This window comes from Staurois parvus, unplaced genomic scaffold, assembly GCF_062004578.1.
Source record: "Staurois parvus isolate SC_StPar_1 unplaced genomic scaffold, SC_StPar_1.0 ptg000153l, whole genome shotgun sequence".
In the NCBI taxonomy this organism is placed as follows: Eukaryota; Metazoa; Chordata; class Amphibia; order Anura; family Ranidae; genus Staurois; species Staurois parvus.
In genome coordinates, this window is record NW_028317949.1 from 23,692,072 (window position 1) to 23,713,593 (window position 21,522).

Here is a 21,522-nt window from a genome sequence, read left to right on the forward strand (position 1 = left end):
GACGAAGCATGTATCTAAAAAGCATAGAAAAATGACAATGGCCACAACGGCAGGCAAGGTGTTCTCACTGTCAGTGCGGTCAAATGGCTGACGCGTTTCGGGGACGAATCCCTTTCCTCAGAACTGATGACCAACCTCTGATGCTGATGTATGATGAATGGAAAGTAAGAGCCTTGCTGTTGATGCCTGAGTGGGATGGTGTGGGAGTATGCTTTATGCCTCTGGGGAAATGGCTCAGCCATTTGACCGCACTGACAGTGAGAACACCTTGCCTGCCATTGTGGCCATTGTCATTTTTCTATGCTTTTTAGATATATGCTTCGTCTGTGAGTATGTTTTTATTATTCTTTCACTCTTACAATAAACCTTGGATAATGCACTAGGTGTGTGCGTCACCTGTTTTCTCTCTATCCAGTGGCTGATTTCCCCGCCTGAGGAGGGCTGCACCCCTGAAGCATTTCCTTTGGTTGTCGCTGTCCTGGTACCCTTGGCTTCCATTTTGGCTGTGCATATCCTGAGGCGCTGGAGGGTACATACGATATCCGGTTCTTGCATCCAATGCACAGCTATGGTCCACACACCAGTCTTGATGATGTCAAAGGACCTTAGACTGCCAAAGAGTAAAGGAGAGGTTGCAGGGACTAGTATAGCAGCCGACAGGAGTGGAGGATCGGTACGTAAAGCTGCTGTACCCAGTCTTCCTAAACATAAAAGAGCTGTTAAACCTTGTAGGAGGGCTTCACATTTTCCAGGTTTAGCCACTTGACCTCTGGAAGGTTTAACCCCCTTCATGACCAGGGCATTTTTTTGCTATTCAGGACTGCCCACTTTATCTGGCAATTGCGTGGTCATTCAACACATGTAAAATTCTAATTTATATAATTTTTTTTCACACAAAAAGAGCTTTATTTTGGCTGTATTTGATCACCGCTAGGTTTTTTATTGTATAAATGAAAAAAGACCCAAAAGTTTGGAAAACTTCCCCCCCAATATTTTCAACTTTTTGTTATAAAACATTTCCAATTTAAAAAAAAAAAATAAAATGTATTCATAAATGTAGGCCAAAAGTATTCTGCTGCATGTCTTTGGTAAAATGAACAATCCCAAAATGTTTATAATAATTGCAGTGTTCATTTACATTGCTGAGCCTGCAGTTGCCGCTTGGTCACAGTAAATCTACTGTGAGTGAGTGGCAAGTGCTTAAAGGGTTAGTTCACGTTTAACAAAGAATTGCCTATGCAGGTAATAGGCATCTGTAGATAAAATCAAACTGTGCAGCCAGGGGCAGACTGACAACTCATGGGGCAATAGGGGATCAAGGGGCCCCTGTGTCCTTGCCCAAACTCAAAAAAGCCTATGAAAAGGGTACCATGGGAATCTCATGGGGCCCCCTACTGACCCCGGGCCCCCGGGCAGTGCCCGAGTTTCCAAATGGCCAGTCCGCCCCTGTGTGCCACTTTGACTGAAATGAAAAATACCCTTGTTATAGGTGTAGGCCATTTATATACCCCCTAAAACCTCACTGAAAAAACTCCCAGAAATATCATCATCCCATCCTGACTTGTTGCTAGGATGTTGCTAAGAATCTCCTTGTTCCTACTGCTCACCTCTACCATCAGAGGAGTGAGCTCTCAGACGCTGATCTCAGAGCTACTGCATCAGCCCGGACACCACCCCCCATTGACTTCTCCGTCACATCCTACAACGCCACCATCAAACCCGCCCCGCAGGCCAGAGTACTTGGTGTCATTCTGGACTCCAACCTATCCTTCCAGCCCCAAGTCCAATCTTTAACAAACTCGTGCAGACTCCACCTCCGCAACATCGCCAAAATACGCACGTTCCTAACCCCAGAAACCACTAAACAGCTCATCCACTCCCTCATCATATCACGACTCACGATTACTGCAACTCCCTCCTCACTGGCCTGCCTCGCTGCTGGCTATCCCCGCTTCAGTCGATCCTGAATATGGCTGCCAGACTCATTCATCTTACCAACCACTCCGTTTCTGCCACCCCCTCTGCCAATCCCTCCACTGGCTTCCGATTGTGCAACGGATCAAATTCAAAATCCTAACACTGACGTACAAAGCTGTCCACCATACTGCCCCGAACTACATCACTGACCTAATATCCAAGTACCGCCCAGCACGCACACTCCGCTCCTCACAAGACCTCCTTCTCTCTAGTTCCCTGGTCTCCTCCTCCCATGCCTGCCTCCAGGACTTCTCCAGGGTGTCACCCATCCTCTGGAACTCCCTGCCCTAACCCATCAGATCACCTACTCTCCTCTCCTTTAGGCGCACCCTGAAAACCCATCTCTTCAGGGAAGCCTACCCCACCCCCTGCTAACTTGCCGACCTCCTCCACTCTTCCCACCACTCCATCCCCCACAGCTATCTCCTCCTGTGCCACCATCCCCTCCCTCCTAGATTGTAAGCATGAAAGAGCAGGGCCCTCGATCCCCTCATGTTTTGCATTGTATTGGTATTGTTCTGTCACATGTTCTGTCCCCCTTTGTAATGTACAGTACAGCGCTGAGTGAACTATTGGCGCTTTATAAATACTATATAATAATAATAATGTGAGGGGTCTGAATCAGAGAAAGAGCTTGCTCTTGTGATGGTGGAGGTGAACGGTAAGAGCTAAAAGCCTCTTAGCAATGTCCAAGCAACAAGGACGAAGGTGATGATACTTCTGGCAGTGTTTTCCTGAGGTTTTGGGAAGTACGTAAATGGCCTACATGTATAGCAGGAGCATTCTTCAACTTTAGTCAGAGCGGCACAGTTCGGTTTCATCTACAGATGCCCCTTCCCTGCATAGGTAGTTTTTTTTGTAAAGGTGACATAACTCTTTAACCACTCCACGCTGGCCATACGCATATATGTGGTGGATGGACCATAATGGCGAGCAGACGCACATATGTGGCCCTGTATATCCAACTTACTCTGCTAAGAGTGGGGATTGGTAAGCTCCTGATTTCCACTGGATGATTTCCAATCATGTGAACGCTGTGGCAGTCACATGACCTGAATTCCCACCTCCGCCTCCCGGCATCTAGTAGCTCTTAAAGGGCCACTAAGCATTGGCGTGAAAGGGGTTAATGGCCAACTAATAGACCTTACCAGCAGACATGAGGTCACACACTACCTTGCGTTATGGTCCACTGCCCTACATAAAAGGCTCATGCACCTATAGTGGTGTGCTTTGGTGCTTTAGGCAGCCTGTTCACATGGATGGGCTGCCTTTACATAAATGAAGGCATCAACCAACACATCAGTGTACATGCGTATACACCATGCTAACGTGTGACTCCAGGCTCATTCCTTCCTTCTAGTAAACACTGAAATATGTAACTGATAGAGGGCACAATTCATTAAGTGATATTTTACCGAATCTCAGTATGCAGTAAATATAATGCACTTTTTTTTTTTAAACACTGTGTACTTCACAAAGAATCCCTCCTTAAAATCTTGCGTGCATTATATTTCTGAATCATGCGTGAAGTCCTACATGAAACCGTACAGTAAGTTATCACGAGCATATCGGAAACTGTGCAATACATTGGTGAGGAGACAGGAAAAGGAGGCCTGCGAAATTCCCACTATCTCGCCAGCTACCATCTGATAGGTTGCGTTCCCAAAAAAATGTAATGCAGCCAACAATTTAGTCATGGCTGGTATAGTATGGCTTCTCTGGGTCGAGGGCTCAAGGTACCCTATGAGTTGGGCATATTACCTCCATAATAAGTACCTTGTATAACCAGAATTTCTGGAGGGTATCAGCATCCATATACACTGCTCAAAAAAATCAAAGGAACACTTTCAAAACACACCCGATCTCAATGGGGAAACATATATGCTGGATATCTATACTGATATGGACTGGGTAATGTGATAGAAACGTAAGAATGCCCCATCATTTGATAGAAATGAAAATTATCAACCTACAGAGGACTGAATTCAGACACCCAAAAATCCCAAAGCGAAAAAATTATGCAGCAGGCTAGTCCATTTTGCTGAAATTTCATTGCAGCAACTCAAAATGGTACTCAGTAGTTTGTATGGCCCCCACGTGCTTGTATGCATGCCTCACAACAACATTGTTGTATGCTCCTAATAAGATGATGGATGGTGTCCTGGGGTATTTCCTCCCAGATTTGGACCAGGGCATCACTGAGCTCCTGGACAGTTGAAACCTGCTGGCGTGGGATGAACCAAAACATGATATCCCAGAGGTGTTCTACTGGATTTAGGTCAGGGGAGCGTGGGGGCCATTGAATGGCATCAATTCAGTCTCCAGGAACTGCCTGCATACTCTCGCCACAAGAGGCCATGCATTGTTGTGCACCAGGAGGAACCCAGGACCCACTGCACCAGGAGGAACCCAGGACCCACTGCACCAGTGCAGGGTCTGACAATAGGTACAAGGATTTCATCCTGATACCTAATGGCAATCAGGGTGCCATTATCTAGCCTGTAGAGGTCTGTGCGTCCCTCCATGTATATGCCTCCCCAGACCATCACTGAGCCACCACCAAAATGGTCATACTGAATGATGTTACAGGCAGAATAATGTGCTCCACGGCTTCTCCAGACCCTTTCACGTCTGTCACATGAGCTCAGGGTGAACTTGCTCTCATCTGTGTAAAGCACAGGGCGCCAGTGGCGGATTTGCCAATTCTGGTGTTCAATAGCAAATGCCAATCAAGCTCTATGGTGCCGGTCAGTGAGCACAGGGCCCACTAGAGGACGTCGGGCCCTCAGGCCACCCTCATGAAGTCTGTTTCTGATGGTTTGGTCAGAGACAGTCACACCAGTGGCCTGCTGGAGGTCATTTTGTAGGGCTCTGTCAGTGCTCATCCTGTTCCTCCTTGCACAAAGGAGCAGATACCGGTCCTGCTGATGGGTTAAGGACCTTCTATGGTCCTGTCCAGCTCTCCTAGAGTAACTGCCTGTCTCCTGGAATCTTCTCCATGCTCTTAAGACTATGCTGGGAGACACAGCAAGCCTTCTGGCAATCGCATGTATTGATGTGTCATCCTGGAGGAGTTGGACTGCCTCTGCAACCTCTGTAGGGTCCAGGTACCGCCTAATGCTACCAGTAGAGACATTGACCCTAGCCAAAAGCAAAAGTAGTGAAAAAGTCAGAAAAGATAAGTTGGGAAAAAAATGTGAGTGGTCTCCACCTGTAAAACCATTCCTGTTTTTGGGGTCGTCTCATTGTTGCCCATCTAGTGCACTTGTTTTTAATTTCATTAACACCAAAGCAGCTGAAACTGATTAACAACCCCCTCTGCTACGTAACTGACCAGATCAATATCCCAGGAGTTTAATTTACTTTTTTTTTATGCTATACTCTGATTAGAAAGAGTTCCTTTCGTTTTTTGAACAGCATATTTATCCAGCAATGTGCACTCCTTATATTATTATTATTATTATACAGGATTTATATAGCGCCAACAGTTTGCTCAGCACTTTACAATATAAAGGGAGACAATACAGCAACAATACAGTTCAATACAAGAGCGATAGGAGGGCCTGATCCTGGGAGCTTAAATCTAGGAGGGAGGGGCTAGTGGTACAAAAAGTAATAACTGTGGGAGATGGACTAGTAGGAGGAATAGAAGATTCTGTTATTAGCTGAGGGCAGGATAGGCTTCCCTGAAGAGATAGGTTTTCAGAGATCGCCTAAAAGTGGGCAGAGTAGGCGATAGTTGGATAAATTGGGGTAGAGAGTTCCAGAGGATGGAGGAGACCCTGGAAAAGTCCTGGAGATGAGCATGGGAGGAGGAGACAAGGGAGCTAGAGAACAGAAGGTCATTGAAGGAGTGGAGAGGACGGTTTGGGTGATATTTGGAGACAAGATCGGTGATGTAATTTGGGGCAGAGTTATAAATGGCTTTATATGTTATTTTCAATGTTTGGAATTTTATCCATTCGGCAATGGGAAGCCAGTGGAGGGATCGGCAGAGAGGGATGGAGGCCAGTGGAGGGATCGGCAGAGAGGGATGGAGGCCAGTGGAGGGATCGGCAAAGAGGGGTGGAGGCCAGTGGAAGGATTGGCAGAGAGGGTTGGAGGCCAGTGGAAGGATTGGCAGAGAGGGGTGGAGGTCAGTGGAGGGATTGGCAGAGAGGGGTGGAGGCCAGTGGAGGGATTGGCAGAGAGGGGTGGAGGCCAGTGGAGGGATTGGCAGAGAGGGGTGGAGGCCAGTGGAGGGATTGGCAGAGAGGGGTGGAGGCCAGTGGAGGGATTAGCAGAGAGGGGTGGAGGCCAGTGGAGGGATTGGCAGAGAGGGGTGGAGGCCAGTGGAGGGATTGGCAGAGAGGGGTGGAGGCCAGTGGAGGGATTGGCAGAGAGGGGTGGAGGCCAGGGGAGGGATTGGCAGAGAGGGGTGGCAGATACAGAACGGTTAGTAAGGTGGATAAGTCTGGCAGCAGCATTCATGATAGACTGAAGAGGGGATAGCCTGCGATGAGGTAGACCAATGAGGAGGGAGTTACAATAGTCAAGGCGTGATATAACCAGGGAGTGAATAAGTTGCTTAGTAGTTTCTGAGGTTAGGAACGGGAGTATCTTGGAGATGTTGCGGAGGTGAAGTCTACAAGATTTGGACAGTGATTGGATTTGGGGCTGGAAGGACAGATGGGAGTCCAGGATTACACCTAGCACCCTGGCATGAGGGGGGGGACTGATGGTGACAACCCTACCTCCTACCCCGGTACTGACATTGCTATACTGATTGCAAGCTTGGACCACTACTTAATGACCACATGCATTTATTTCTTTCCTTCTGTGAATGGGCTGTAGGCGGTATTTATCAAGTGTTTTTGGTGTGTGCGCTAAATACCGCCTACAAGCCATAGTGAATTTCCATTTCCATTATGTGTTACGTGGAAGTAAACCCAATTTTGTATCTTTTACATAGAGGTGAGCTTGCCTGTAGGTACTGTAAGTATCTCCCAAACATGCACAGTTCAGGAGACATTTACTGTGGAAGCGCTGGTGACGTCTCCGGCGCCAGTGCACTGCGCTCTCAATGAATGGCGTTCTGTCCAGTGAGAGAACTGTGCTGCAGCCGAAATTCCTGAGCGCATGAGTGGAAGTGACATCGCGGCTCAGCCAATCAGATGGCCACAGAAGGAAGACCGGGAGAAGATGGAGGCCTCAGGGAGCGCTCCACTGGAGAACTTCTCCTTCAGGTAGGTCTCTCATGCTGTTAGTACATGAAGCATGGCAGCACATGACACTCTGACCTTCCACAGGGAGCTTATTATTTTGTGGTTTATTACTGCTGGAGGTGGTCATGTAACGCACCCCATTACCTATAGTGATTTGTGCCCAGAGCGTCCCATTCCAGGCACTCAGCTCCCTATTCCTCAGAAAATGGAGGATGAAGCGTGACTGGGGACACCCCCAGGTTGTCCTCCATACAGGTTGTGTATATTAGGACACACTCTCCATCATCTGGGTGTATATTGTGTATCAGGACACACTCCCCATCATCTGGGTGTATGTTGTGTATCGGGACACACTCTCCATCATCTGGGCGTATATTGTGTATTGGGACACACTCTCCATCATCTGGGCGTATATTGTGTATCGGGACACACTACCCATCATCTGGGCGTATATTGTGTATCGGGACACTCTCCATCATCTGGGTGTATATTGTGTATCGGGACACACTCCCCATCATCTGGGTGTATATTGTGTATCGGGACACACTCTCCATCATCTGGGCGTATATTGTGTATCGGGACACACTACCCATCATCTGTGTGTATATTGTGTATCGGGACACACTCTCCATCATCTGGGTGTGTATTGTGTATTAGGACACACTCTCCATCATCTGGGTGTGTATTGTGTATTAGGACACACTCTCCATCATCTGGGTGTGTATTAGGACACAGTCTCTATCATCTGGGTGTATATTGTGTATTAGGACACAGTCTCCATCATCTGGGAGGTGTATGTTGTGTATCAGGACACACTCTCCATCATCTGGGTGTGTATTAGGACACAGTCTCCATCATCTGGGAGGTGTATGTTGTGTATCAGAACACACTCTCCATCATCTGGGTGTGTATTAGGACACAGTCTCCATCATCTGGGAGGGGTATGTTGTGTATCAGGACACAGTCTCCATCATCTGGGAGGGGTATGTCTCCAGTGACAGTAGCTGTCCCCCCCCCCATGTAGTATATTGTCCTTGTGCAGCTCGTCGTCTCCTCCTCCCATCTCCGCCTCATTACAAGATGGCGGCCCCTGCATCAAGCTCAGGCCCGGGCGGCTCCTCGGGTGTCCCCGCCGGCTCCGCGGGCCCGGTAGGTCCCAGCACCAGTAGCAGCAGTGTGAACCCGTTCCTGAGCGATTCCGAGGAGGAGGAAGAGGAGGAGGAAGAAGAAGGGGAGGACGAGGATAACGAGGAGGAAGACGTGTCTCCATTGGAAGTCCGGCCGGGACCCCCGATGATCGGCCGCTATCCCGGGGATGATAGTGAGCTCCCTTCGCTGCTGATGGCTGGGCCCCGGATCATTACCGCCCCCCTGTCCGCTGAGCCCGGCCGGGTGCCCCTGGATGCGGTGGCGGCTCAGCTGCTGCGGGATCAGCTGCTTCTCACTGCCCTGGAGCTCCACACCGAGCTGCTGGAGACCGGCCGAGAGCTGCCCCGGCTCCGGGATTACTTCTCCAACCCCGGCAACTTCGAGAGACCGACCACCGCCGGGGCGCCACCCGCCACCTCCATCAACAACCCCAACACCGGGGCCGGGGGACAGCTGAGTGAGTGTGACAGGGGGCGGGGCTGGGGGACTGCCTGCGGGGGGGGGGCGCAACCTGTCTGCTGGGTGGGTGCTTTAGGGAGCATCGCTGACCTGCCTGTATGGGGGGGATCATCAATGACCTGTACGTATGGGGGGATTATCAATGACCTGTACGTATGGGGGGGAGCATCGCTGACCTGCCTGTATGGGGGGATCATCAATGACCTGTACGTATGGGGGGGATCATCAATGACCTGTACGTATGGGGGGGTCATCAATGACCTGTACGTATGGGGGGGTCATCAATGACCTGTACGTATGGGGGGGTCATCAATGACCTGTACGTATGGGGGGGATCATCAATGACCTGTACGTATGGGGGGATCATCAATGACCTGTACGTATGGGGGGATCATCAATGACCTGTACGTATGGGGGGGTCATCAATGACCTGTACGTATGGGGGGGTCATCAATGACCTGTACGTATGGGGGGATCATCAATGACCTGTACGTATGGGGGGGATCATCAATGACCTGTACGTATGGGGGGATCATCAATGACCTGTACGTATGGGGGGGTCATCAATGACCTGTACGTATGGGGGGGGTCATCAATGACCTGTACGTATGGGGGGGATCATCAATGACCTGTACGTATGGGGGGGATCATCAATGACCTGTACGTATGGGGGGGATCATCAATGACCTGTACGTATGGGGGGGATCATCAATGACCTGTACGTATGGGGGGATCATCAATGACCTGTATGTATGGGGAGGGATCAACAATGACCTGCCTGGATGGGGGGGGGGGGGGGGAATCATCGCTTACCTGCCTGTATGGGGGGGGGGAGATCATACAGGCAGGTAAGCGATGATCCCCCCCCCCCATCCAGGCAGGTCATTGTTGATCATCGATGACCTGCCTGCCTGTATGTATGGGGGGGGGGGGGGATCATCGACGACCTGCCTGTATTTATGGGGGGGGATCATCAATGACCTGCCTGTATGGGGGGGGGGGGAAATCATCAATGACCTGCCTGTATGGGGGGGGGGGGGAATCATCAATGACCTGCTGATATGGGGGGGATCATCAATGACCTATCTGTATGTATGGGGGGAGGGGGGATCATCGCTGACCTGCCTGTATGTATGGGGGGGGGGGATCATCGACGACCTGCCTGTATGTATGGGGGGGGGTCATCGCTGACCTGCCTGTATGGGGGGGGGGAATCATGTTTGACCTGCCTGTATGGGGGGGGGGAATCATGGCTGACCTGCCTGTATGGGGGGGATCATGGCTGACCTGCCTGTATGGGGGGGATCATGGCTGACCTGCCTGTATGGGGGGGATCATGGCTGACCTGCCTGTATGGGGGGGATCATGGCTGACCTGCCTGTATGGGGGGGATCATGGCTGACCTACCTGTATGGGGGGGATCATGGCTGACCTACCTGTATGGGGGGGGATCATGGCTGACCTACCTGTATGGGGGGGAATCATGGCTGACCTACCTGTATGGGGGGGAATCATGGCTGACCTACCTGTATGGGGGGGAATCATGGCTGACCTACCTGTATGGGGGGGAATCATGGCTGACCTACCTGTATGGGGGGGAATCATGGCTGACCTACCTGTATGGGGGGGAATCATGGCTGACCTGCCTGTATGGGGGGGGGGGGATCGTGGCTGACCTGCCTGTATGGGGGGGGAATCGTGGCTGACCTGCCTGTATGGGGGGGGGGAATCGTGGCTGACCTGCCTGTATGGGGGGGGGAATCGTGGCTGACCTGCCTGTATGGGGGGGGGAATCGTGGCTGACCTGCCTGTATGGGGGGGGGGAATCGTGGCTGACCTGCCTGTATGGGGGGGGGGAATCGTGGCTGACCTGCCTGTATGGGGGGGGAATCGTGGCTGACCTGCCTGTATGGGGGGGAATCGTGGCTGACCTGTCTGTATGGGGGGGGAATCGTGGCTGACCTGCCTGTATGGGGGGGGGGAATCGTGGCTGACCTGCCTGTATGGGGGGGGAATCGTGGCTGACCTGCCTGTATGGGGGGGGAATCGTGGCTGACCTGCCTGTATGGGGGGGTGGAAACCATCGCTGACCTGCCTGTATATGGGGGTGGAAACCTTCGCTGACCTGCCTGTATGGGGGGGTGGAAACCATCGCTGAACTGCCTGTATGGGGGTGGTGGAAACCATCGCTGAACTGCCTGTATGGGGGGGTGGAAACTATCGCTGACCTGCCTGTATGGGGGGGGGGTGTGGAAACCATCGCTGACCTGCCTGTATGGGGGGGGGGGTGTGGAAACCATCGCTGACCTGCCTGTATGGGGGGGTGGAAACCATCGCTGACCTGCCTGTATATGGGGGGCAATCTTCGCTGACCTGCCTGTATGTGTGTGTGTGGGGGGGAAATCTTTGCTGACCTGCCTGTATGTATGGGGGGGGGGGGAATCTTTGCTGACCTGCCTGTATGTAGGGGGGGGAATCATCCCTGGCCCGCCTGCATGTATGGGAGAGATTATCAATGGCCTGCTTGCCTTCATGTGTGGGGGGGGGGGACTATCGCTGGCCTGCTTGTATGTACAGTGCTTTGAATAAGTATTCATACCCCTTGAAATTTTCCACATTTTGTCAGGTTACAACCAAAAGCGTAAATGTATTTCATTGGATCTTATGTGATCGACCAACACAAAGTGGTACAGAATTGTGAAATGGAAGGAAAATGATAAATGGTTTCAGATATTTATTTGTAAAACAAAAAAATTTGAAAAAGTGTTGTGTGCATTTGTATTCAGTCCCCTTTACTCTGATACCTCTAACTAAAATCTAGTGGAACCAACTGCCTTCAGAAGTCATCTAATTTGTAAATAGAGTCCACCTGTGTGTCATTTATCCTCTGTATAAATACAGCTGTTCTGTGAAGCCCTCAGAGGTTTGTTAGAGAACATTAGTGAACAAACAGCATCATGAAGGCCAAGGAACACACCAGATGGGTCAGGGATAAAGCTGAGGAGAAGTTTTAAGTGTTAAACCCACAACAGTAAAATCAGTCTGTAAAGTAAAGCATGCTTGTTATACTCACTGTGGAACATAAGGGGTTTTGCATTGTGTAAAAAGGCCATTTCATACTGCCCTTCCTTTTTGTTCTAATATCCACATCTTATTTCCTGATAACAGACTGAAACATAGCTATGATGCACATGCTCAATTTAGTGTGTATTGTTAGGGTGTTATTTTTTTTTTTTCTTCTTTTCTTGGGAGAATGCATGTCATCAGCACAGGGCCAATCAGTACTGTCCAGACAGAGGTCAGCGATTTTGCATCCTCCTAGAGCAGAAAGAAAACTCCTCCTACAAGCTTTAACCAGTGCTCTGCTGGACACTGATAGAAGTCACAAGACTGCTCTAACTGTTGATGAGAAAAGGTATTTAGCAGTTTATATTTACTAAAATAATTGCATTTCCATGTTGTGTGTACTGAGGGAGACCAGATATAGTGAATGCAGGGTCCTGGTAGACCAGATATAGTGAATGCGGGGTCCTGGGAGACCAGATATAGTGAATGCAGGGTCCTGGTAGACCAGATATAGTGAATGCGGGGTCCTGGTAGACCAGATATAGTGAATGCGGGGTCCTGGGAGACCAGATATAGTGAATGCGGGGTCCTGGGAGACCAGATATAGTGAATGCAGGGTCCTGGGAGGCCAGATATAGTGAATGCAGGGTCCTGGGAGGCCGGATATAGTGAATGCAGGGTCCTGGGAGACCGGATATAGTGAATGCAGGGTCCTGGGAGAGCGGATATAGTGAATGCGGGGTCCTGGGAGAGCAGATATAGTGAATGCGGGGTCCTGGGAGAGCGGATATAGTGAATGCGGGGTCCTGGGAGAGCGGATATAGTGAATGCGGGGTCCTGGGAGAGCGGATATAGTGAATGCGGGGTCCTGGGAGAGCGGATATAGTGAATGCGGGGTCCTGGGAGACCGGATATAGTGAATGCGGGGTCCTGGGAGAGCGGATATAGTGAATGCGGGGTCCTGGGAGAGCGGATATAGTGAATGCGGGGTCCTGGGAGAGCGGATATAGTGAATGCGGGGTCCTGGGAGAGCGGATATAGTGAATGCGGGGTCCTGGGAGAGCGGATATAGTGAATGCGGGGTCCTGGGAGAGCGGATATAGTGAATGCAGGGTCCAGGGTTTAGTAACACTTTAAAGCAGGGTTAGTTTATAAAAAAAAATAAAAAAATATCCCAAGCGGTGAACATCTCACGGAGCACTGTTCAATCCATCATTTGAAAATGGAAGGAGTATGGCACAACTGCAAACCTACCAAGACATGGCTGTCCACCTAAACTGAGAGGCCGGGCAAGGAGAGCATTAAAACGGAGTTCCAATAATTTGTGTTTATTAAAAGTCAGCACCTATAGTTTTGTAGTTGCTGGCTTTTATTAAACACACACTTACCTGTCCCGGGGTCCAGCTATGTGCTCACCCGGGCCGTCCCTTCTTTTCTCTCCATGGTGCCGGCATCTCAACTGTTGGCACCAGGCTGTGACCACTTGCGGCTGCACAGCCGAGTGTCCTCTGCGCATGCGTGTGTCGCGCTGCTCATCCTGATTGGTTCGGCAATCTTGTGAGACCTGTGACTGTTCCCAGGAGACTGTGGGAGGAAGAAGGGGGTCAAAGTTCTGGCTCTCTTCACCACTGCAAACTGAGCCGGAAGTGGGAGCAGGTACCTGTCAAAACTAGGTGCCAGATATGGTAGTGAAAAGGGGGAGGCAAACAAGCGGAGCTTTCACTTTTGGGTGGAACTCCACTTTAATCAGAGAAGCAGCTAAGAGGCCCATGGTAACTCTGGAGGAGCTGCAGAGATCCACAGCTCAGGTGGGAGAATCTGTCCACAGGACAACTATTAGTCCTGCACTCCACAAATCTGGCCTTTATGGAAGAGTGGCAAGAAGAAAGCCATTGTTGGAAGAATGCCATAAGAAGTCCTGTTTGCAGTTTGTGAGAAGCCATGTGGAGGACACAGCAAACATGTGGAAGAAGGTGCTCTGGTCAGATGAGACCAAAATGGAACTGTTTAGCCTAAAAGCAAAACGCTGTGTTTGGCTGTAAACTAACACTGCACATCACCCTGAACACACCATCCCCACCGCGAAACATGGTGGTGGCAGCAGCATTATGTTGTAGGGATTCTTTTCTTAAGCACAGACAGGGAAGCTGACCAGAGTTGATGGGAAGATGGATGGAGCCAAATACAGGGCAATCTTATAAAAAAAAAAAGAGAGTCTGAAAAAGACTTGGTTTAGATGAAAGCATATTCATGTGTTAGAATGGCCCAGTCAAAGTCCAGACCTAAATCCAATTGAGAATCTGTGGCAAGACTTGAAAATTGCTGTTCACAGACGCTCTCCATCCAATCTGACAGAGCTTGAGCTATTTTGCAAAGAAAAATGGGCAGAAATGTCCCTCTCTAGATGTACAAAGCTGGTAGAGACATCCCCAAAAAGACTTGCAGCTGGAATTGCAGCCAAAGGGGGTCCTACAGAGTATTAACTTGGGGGGCTGAATACAAATGCACACCACACTTTTTGGAAATGTATTTCTAAAAATGTTTGAAAGACAATTATCTTTTTCCTTCCACTTCACCATTATGTGCCACTTTGTGTTGGTCTATCACATAAAATCCCAATAAAATACATTTACATTTTTGGTTGTAACATGACAAAATGTGGAAAATGTTCAAGGGGTAGGAATACTTTTTCAAGGCACTGTATGGATGGGGGCATTGTTACTGGCCTACCTGTATGTATGGGGGAGGCCATTGCTGGCCTGCGTGTTTGAAGGGGATCATTGCTGGCTTGCCTGTGTGGGGGGGGTCTATGCTGGCCTGCGTGTATGAAGGGGATCATTGCTGGCTTGCCTGTGTGGGGGGGGTCTATGCTGGCCTGCGTGTATGTATGCAGGGGTATATGCTTGCCTGCATGGATGAGGGGGATCAGGGATCAATAGTGGCATGATGGGGGGGTCTTTACTGGAGTGTGTGTGTGTGTGTGTGTGTGTGTGTGTGTTCATTGCTGTCCTGCCTAGGTGTCCTTCATTTACAAGCTATTCCATTGTATTATTTGGTGATAATGTGACCACTCTTGCAGTAGTTGTGGTGCTCAGTAGCTGTTTTACCTTTACATTGCATTCTTGCTGTATATTTGTATTGGCTATATATAATGTGGGTACATTTTTAGTGACAAAGTTTCATGATCCCTTTTCTATCAAGACCATAGGCACATAGTTGCGTTCTTTTTGCAGCCAAGGGTACCCTAGCTGTAACTGTATACCCACACAGAATGTTGATCATATAGCAGTGGTTCTCAACCTGTGGGTCGTGACCCCTTCACAGGGGTCGCCTAAGACCACCAGAAAACACATATTTCTGATGTGTAAAGAGCAGCTACTGTGCTGAAAGCAGCTACTGTGCTGAAAGCAGCAGTATTGAAGGTAAAACGACACTTCATGACTTATAATTACTGGGTAAACAATTTTATGGTTGGGGGTCACCACAACATGAGGAACTGTATTAAAGGGTCGCGGCATTAGGAAGCTTGAGAACCACTGTCATATAGGGTTTGATTCCTTTGACAAGCATATATGCAGTTGTTTGTATATAACCTCCTACTTTTGTCTTCCTGCTGATGTCTGCTGTCTGAAATGCTGTATACTGTACATCCATCTCAGCAAATCTGCACATTCACAAGAAGCTGTAAATCACCGAAGGGTGTAGACACAGTCAGGCCTGAATTAGAACTGACATGCAAAGTCAGAGAAACGTGATGATTCTGATCTGTGTCCTATATAATCGTTTTCACATGGGAAGTTGGAGCTACAAGGAAGTGCAAAGAGCTGTAAAATGTGTCACCTAATCATAGCAATTTATAGTGGTCACATTACCTACCTGGTGTTCAATTCCTATTGATGGCTGTTTTTTTTTTTTTCCCTCTCTGTTCACCTTCTTTGAATAGTTGCATAACATCACTTACCTTTTAAAGTGGAACTAAATCCGTTCATTTAACAGTTTCAAAAACCAGTTCTATTCCTGGCATGTGTTGAGAATGGAACTGTCAAATGAAATGTGCTTGTGCTTCCAACCAAACTGTCAAGCCATTAAATGGCTGATGTCCTAACTCAGGGTGTCAAACTGTCGGCCCTCCAGCTGTTGTGAAACTACAAGACCCATCATGCCTCTGCCTTTGGGAGTCATGCTTGTAACTGTCAATCTTGCAATGCCTCATGGGACTTGTACTTTGGCACCTGTGACTGATCACATGTGCAGCACCATGGTAGTGGAAGCTCAAATAGGGGCTAAGATGGCAGCTTTCTTGGTTGAAAATGATAGGAGGGTTTAGTTCCACTTTAAGGACTGACATACTGTCAACAGTATCTGTTCTGTCTCTCCAATCTAAGCATTGATAGTGTGATCTCTGTATCTTACAGCTGTGATGAGATAGCGATGACTCCAATCTTAGTTGAATAACACAGGCAGTGACTCGATCGGATGACACCTTGTAGATCTTGTGAAGTTTATTCCATAAACTGAGAGAATCTTACAACAATGAACATCTGATAGGTCAAAAGATCATAATGTGATCTGCTTCATGACATGAGGTTTGAAGCTGAAATGCATTACTGGGAAATAGGGTGGGCTACCTATACAGCAAGAACTAAACCAGAGGAAAGGGAGGAGCAGAGACAAAATATAGAGAACACTTAAAGGCATATGACAGTCATGTGAAACATGACCTTATCTCTACAGTGAAAATAAAAATACAGTAGTAGTTTCGCTACTCATAACATTTGTACATATGATAATGCAAAAATAAATAAACCGTGCCCAATAGTGCACAAAAATCTATATAACATATCACAAAGTCTTGCAGTGCTCAATCGCCCCAATGCAGCAACTCACATTCCAATATTTTATTATTTTATATTTTTTTTAAATTCTATGTATTATTATTTCAGGTAGCGCACATTGTTCTAATATAATTATAGTATCTCTGCAGTGAGAAAACCAAATACAGTTTTTTTTTCAATTTTTTATTTTAAAAAAATCTTTTTTTTTTTCCCGTGTGATTGCTGATGATGAACTTTCCTTGCGGTTCTCATCCAGGACTGCGAGGAGGTCTCAAACTGCCGGATCACTCTGACATTGCGGCTGGGCCAGGGAACTCATTTCTAGATTTCGAGTTGGACTGCAATATGTTGCCAGCCTCTGTCAATAAGTTTGGCAGTGCATTGCAGAGGGAGTGAGGAATATCGACTGGAAGCTTGATGTATGCTGACAATGGGGAGACTATGGGCATGCTGGGTGTCTAGCATAGCTGCCTGTAGTCCCATCTCGGCAAACACAAGGCAGACTGACAAAACTACTGCTAGATCACAGCCAGTGGATGAGCGTTATCCCTGTACTTCAGTAAAAGCTTTGACTGGCAGGATCTACAGGAACAGTGTAGCAAATGAACAGGTCAAAGGAGAAAAACCAACAATACAGGAGACTAGGCAGATGCAAGCTGCATGACATGATCAATTGTAGCATTGGGGCCTATTCACACCATATGCATTGAACAGCTTTGTCTAATGCATGGGACTAAAGCATTGTCTTGTCTTTTAGTCCAGTTCACACCACTGTGCTGTGGAGGTGAGCATTAAAACAAGTGGAATGTGCTGCATTTTTGCAACGCATGATGTGACAGCACAACAAAGTACATGAAGATGAATAAAATATCATTTTGTGACATTTCATTAAAGTTTGAAAAAAAAAAGGAATGGTGCAATATGTTATATGACAACATCCCTTCACACACCAGTGAGCTCTTACAGTGTAACCTTTACTGGACATAGCCAGGCTTAAAAATTTAAAATCAAGCGATTTCAAATTGAAGAAGAAAATGGTAGTAATGCAGCTTAACAGTCCTTATATGTGGTGGCTGCATTAGTTTTATTTCTTTCACACCCTTTGTTTTAAAGTGGTAGTAAAGGCTTCCTTCCAGGTTTGTGGGTTGAATGGCTGAGCCAAGATGGCATCGCTCCCACACATGTGCACGGGAGCCAATATCAGGGGGCACGGGGCACAAAGCTCTGGATGGCATGCGGTCCCTTCAGAGTACAGTGTGCACGGGCTGATAATGTAACTGGCTGCAGAAATGGTGAATATCTCCTAAACAGATTTTTTTTTTTTTTTTTGTACCCAACTGTAAGCTTTTCTCTTCTCTTTTCCCTTTTTTTTTTTTTTTTTTCCCCTGTACAAGCCACTAAGCGCTGTTTATTACCTCTTTAACCTGGTGATCCTGCCATTAACTCACTTTCCTAGGTTGACAGCCATACTGAGCAGAGCTTCAACCTTGATCAAGGAATGTTAGGGCTACATAACCCCTCCTGTTCTCCATAACAGGAGAGGTGTTTTGTATTTTGTCCTCTACAGATAGCAGATAGCAGGGAGCAGTGCAAACTGATAACAGTCCAGAGGCAGAAAGCAGAGGACGTTATCAGCCAATACGATAAAACCCTTTCAGTGGTATATTTATTTAATAGATCAAAGGGATCAAATAAGAGAAATTTACTGTTTTGAGTTTGTAGACTTTAAAGTGCCATTAAACTTTCATTTTGTTTTTCTTAAAATAACAAACCTGTTATAAAATGGATATAAAAAGTCTACACACCCCTGTTAAAATGTTAGGTTCTGTGATGTAAAAAAAATTAGACAAATATATAATTTCAGAACTTTTTCCACCTTTTTAATGTAACCTATAAACTGTACAACTCAGTTGAACAACAAACTGAAATCTTTTAGGTGGAGGGAAGTAAAAATAAAAAACTAAAATATGATTGCAGAAGTGTGCACACCCTTACACTAATACTTTGTTGAAGCACCTTTTGCTTTTATTCCAGCACTCAGTCTTTTTGGGTATGAGTCTATCAGCATGGCACATCTTGACTTGGCAATATTAGCCCACTCTTCCTTGCAAAAACACTCCAAATCTATCAGATTGTGAGGGAATCTCCTCTTTAGATCACCTCACAGATTTTCGATCAGATTCAGGTCTGGGATCTGACTCGGCCATTCCAAAACTTTAATCTTCTGGTGAAGCCGTTCCTTTGTTGATTTGGCTGTATGCTTTGGGTTGTTTTCATGCTGAAAGATGACGTTCCTCTTCATGTTCAGCTTTCTAGCAGAAGCCTGAAGGTTTTGTGCCAATATTGACTGGTATTTGGAACTGTTCATAATTCCCTCTACCATGACTAAGGCCCCAGTTCCAGCTGAAGAAAAACAGCCCCAAAGCATGATGCTGCCACCACCATGCTTCACTGTGGGTATGGTGTTCTTTTGGTGATGTGAGGTGGTGTTTTTGCACTAAACATATCTTTTGGAATTATGGCCAAAAAGTTCAACCTTGGTTTCATCAGACCATAATACATTTTCTCACATGCTTTTGTGAGACTTCAGATGTATTTTTGCAAAATTTAGCTGGGCTTGGATGTTTTTCTTCATAGGAAAAGGCTTCCGTCTTGCCACTCTACCCCATAGCCCAGACATATGAAGAACACGGGAGATTGTTGTCACATGTACCACACAGCCAGTACTTGCCAGATATTCCTGCAGCTTCTTTAATGTTGCTGTAGGCCTCTTGGCTGCCTCCCAGACCAGTTTTCTTCTTGTCTTTTCATCAATTTTGGAGGGACGTCCAGTTCTTGGTTATGGCACTGCTGCGCCATATTTTCTCCACTTGATGATGACGGTCTTCACTGTGTTCCATGGTATATCTAATGCCTTGGAAAAATTTTTTTACCCTTCTCCTAACTGATACCTTTTAACAATGAGATCCCTCTCAGACTTTGGAAGCATTCTGCAGACCATGGCTTTTGCTGTAGAATGCGACTAAGAAAGTGTCAGGAAAGACCGATTAGAACAGCTGAACTTTTATTTGGGGTTAATCAGAGGCACTTTAAATAATGGCAGGTGTGTACGGACTCCTATTTAACATGATTTTGAATGTGATTGCTTTGATTCTGAACACCGCTACATACCCAGTCAGGAGGGTGTACACACTTATGCAACCACATTATTTATTTAAGTTTTTTATGTTCCCCCCAAAAAAAAAATTAGGTTTGTCTTTCAATTGAATTGTACAGTTTATAGGCCACATTAAAGGTGGAAAAAATTCTGAAATGATTTATTTTGTCATTTGTTTACAACACAGAAACCTGACATTTTAACGGGTATGTAGACTTTCTTTTTTTATTATAATATCCACTGTACTTACTTGGGCAACAGTTTTCCACAGAGAAGATCCGATTCTCCTCATCTGGGGAGTCTGCCATCTGCCAGTGCTCCAGGCTTTTACTCTTCAGTGAGTGCCCTGTGGAAAGCTGCTTTCCAAGGGGGCACCCATGCATGCTCGCGCTCACTTCTGCTCGGCGTTACGCTTTCATCACAGCATTCAATTGACAGCAGCGGGAGCCAATGGCTCTATCAATCAATCAAAGTGGATTGGATCGGGCTTGGGTTAAAATAAGGGGGAGCTGAGGGGTTCCTGGAGCACAGAAGGTCTTTTTACCTTCATTCATAGAGTGCATGAATGTAAAAAACCTCAAGGCTTTAGAACCACTTTGTTTCATGGTTGTCATGCTAGTGCAAGCCTTGTGACATCAGAGGTCTTGACTTAAATGGCATTACATATTTGGAAATGTGTATACTATTTGATTTGCAATTCCATATTGTCTAATTTTGCCTTTGCAGAATGGTCTTCATCGTGTATTTGGGCTGTAATCCAGATCTTGCCTTTGCTTTCTGAACATTCGAGGAGACTCCCCCACTGTCAGAATAAACAGATCTGCACTGCAGTCTATTGTCTGCAGCTTTGATCGAATGGCTTTTATCCAACAGGGCAATTAAACAAGTTGATTGGTAGATCAACCTCTGTTCAGCCGCAGTAGCCACGCATGGATTGAACTCTGTCTGGTCCCTGCTGAACCAGCTGAATGTCAATCGATGTATGGCCAGCCTAAGTCACTATTATTCAAGTATGTAGGATGGGAAATTCCTTTTACTTTTCAGACTTCACTAGCTGCATGTTGTTCGGCACATGGTAGTGATGGTGTGATGTAGGTGATTTAGTAGCCAGCAGGAGGAACCATGGCGTCCAATGAGGATCGTGCTGTTTTATACACCCAGAAGTGTTGGATAGAAGACGCAACCATGGCTCTTAAAGTGGTTGTACAGGCTCAAGGTTTTTTTTTTTACTTTCGTTCATTTTATTCATGCAGGTAAAAAGAAACTTCTCTGTGCAGCAGCCCCCCCCCTAATCACGTGAGCCCCCTCACGATCCAGCAACGTGCACAGGAGTCTTGGCTTTCCTGGGACGCCTGTTCTCATTGGTTGAGTTAGAAGCGGGAGCCATTGGCTCCCACCACTGTCAATCACAGCCAATGAGAAGAGAGAGGGGTTGGGGCCGAGCCGTGGCTCCATGTGTGAATGGACACATGGAGCAACGGGTCCCCCCATAACAAGCTGCTTGCTGTGGGGGCACCTGGCAGGAAGGAAGGGGCCAGGAGCGCCTGTTGCTCTGTGTAAAACCACTGCACACAGCAGGTAAGTATAGACATGTTTGTTATTTTTTGTCTAAAAAATAAATAAGCCCTTAGAATCACTTTAGATCAAAGTTTTAACTCCCCGCCCACTTAAAAGG

At 47.3% G+C, this 21,522-nt stretch overlaps 1 protein-coding gene across 4 annotated transcripts in view; it reads left to right on the plus strand.

Annotated features, from left to right (window-relative positions):
* The first annotated feature begins 8,230 nt into the window (after nt 1-8,230).
* Nucleotides 8,231-21,522, plus strand: part of RELCH (RAB11 binding and LisH domain, coiled-coil and HEAT repeat containing) — a 214,323-nt gene continuing 201,031 nt past the window's right edge. For all 4 annotated transcript variants that reach the window (XM_089674859.1, XM_089674857.1, XM_089674858.1 and 1 more), the window contains exon 1: nt 8,231-8,787. In XM_089674859.1, the coding sequence (XP_089530985.1) occupies nt 8,262-8,787 (526 nt within the window). In that variant the 5' untranslated portion in view covers nt 8,231-8,261. The remainder of the gene's footprint in view (nt 8,788-21,522) is intronic.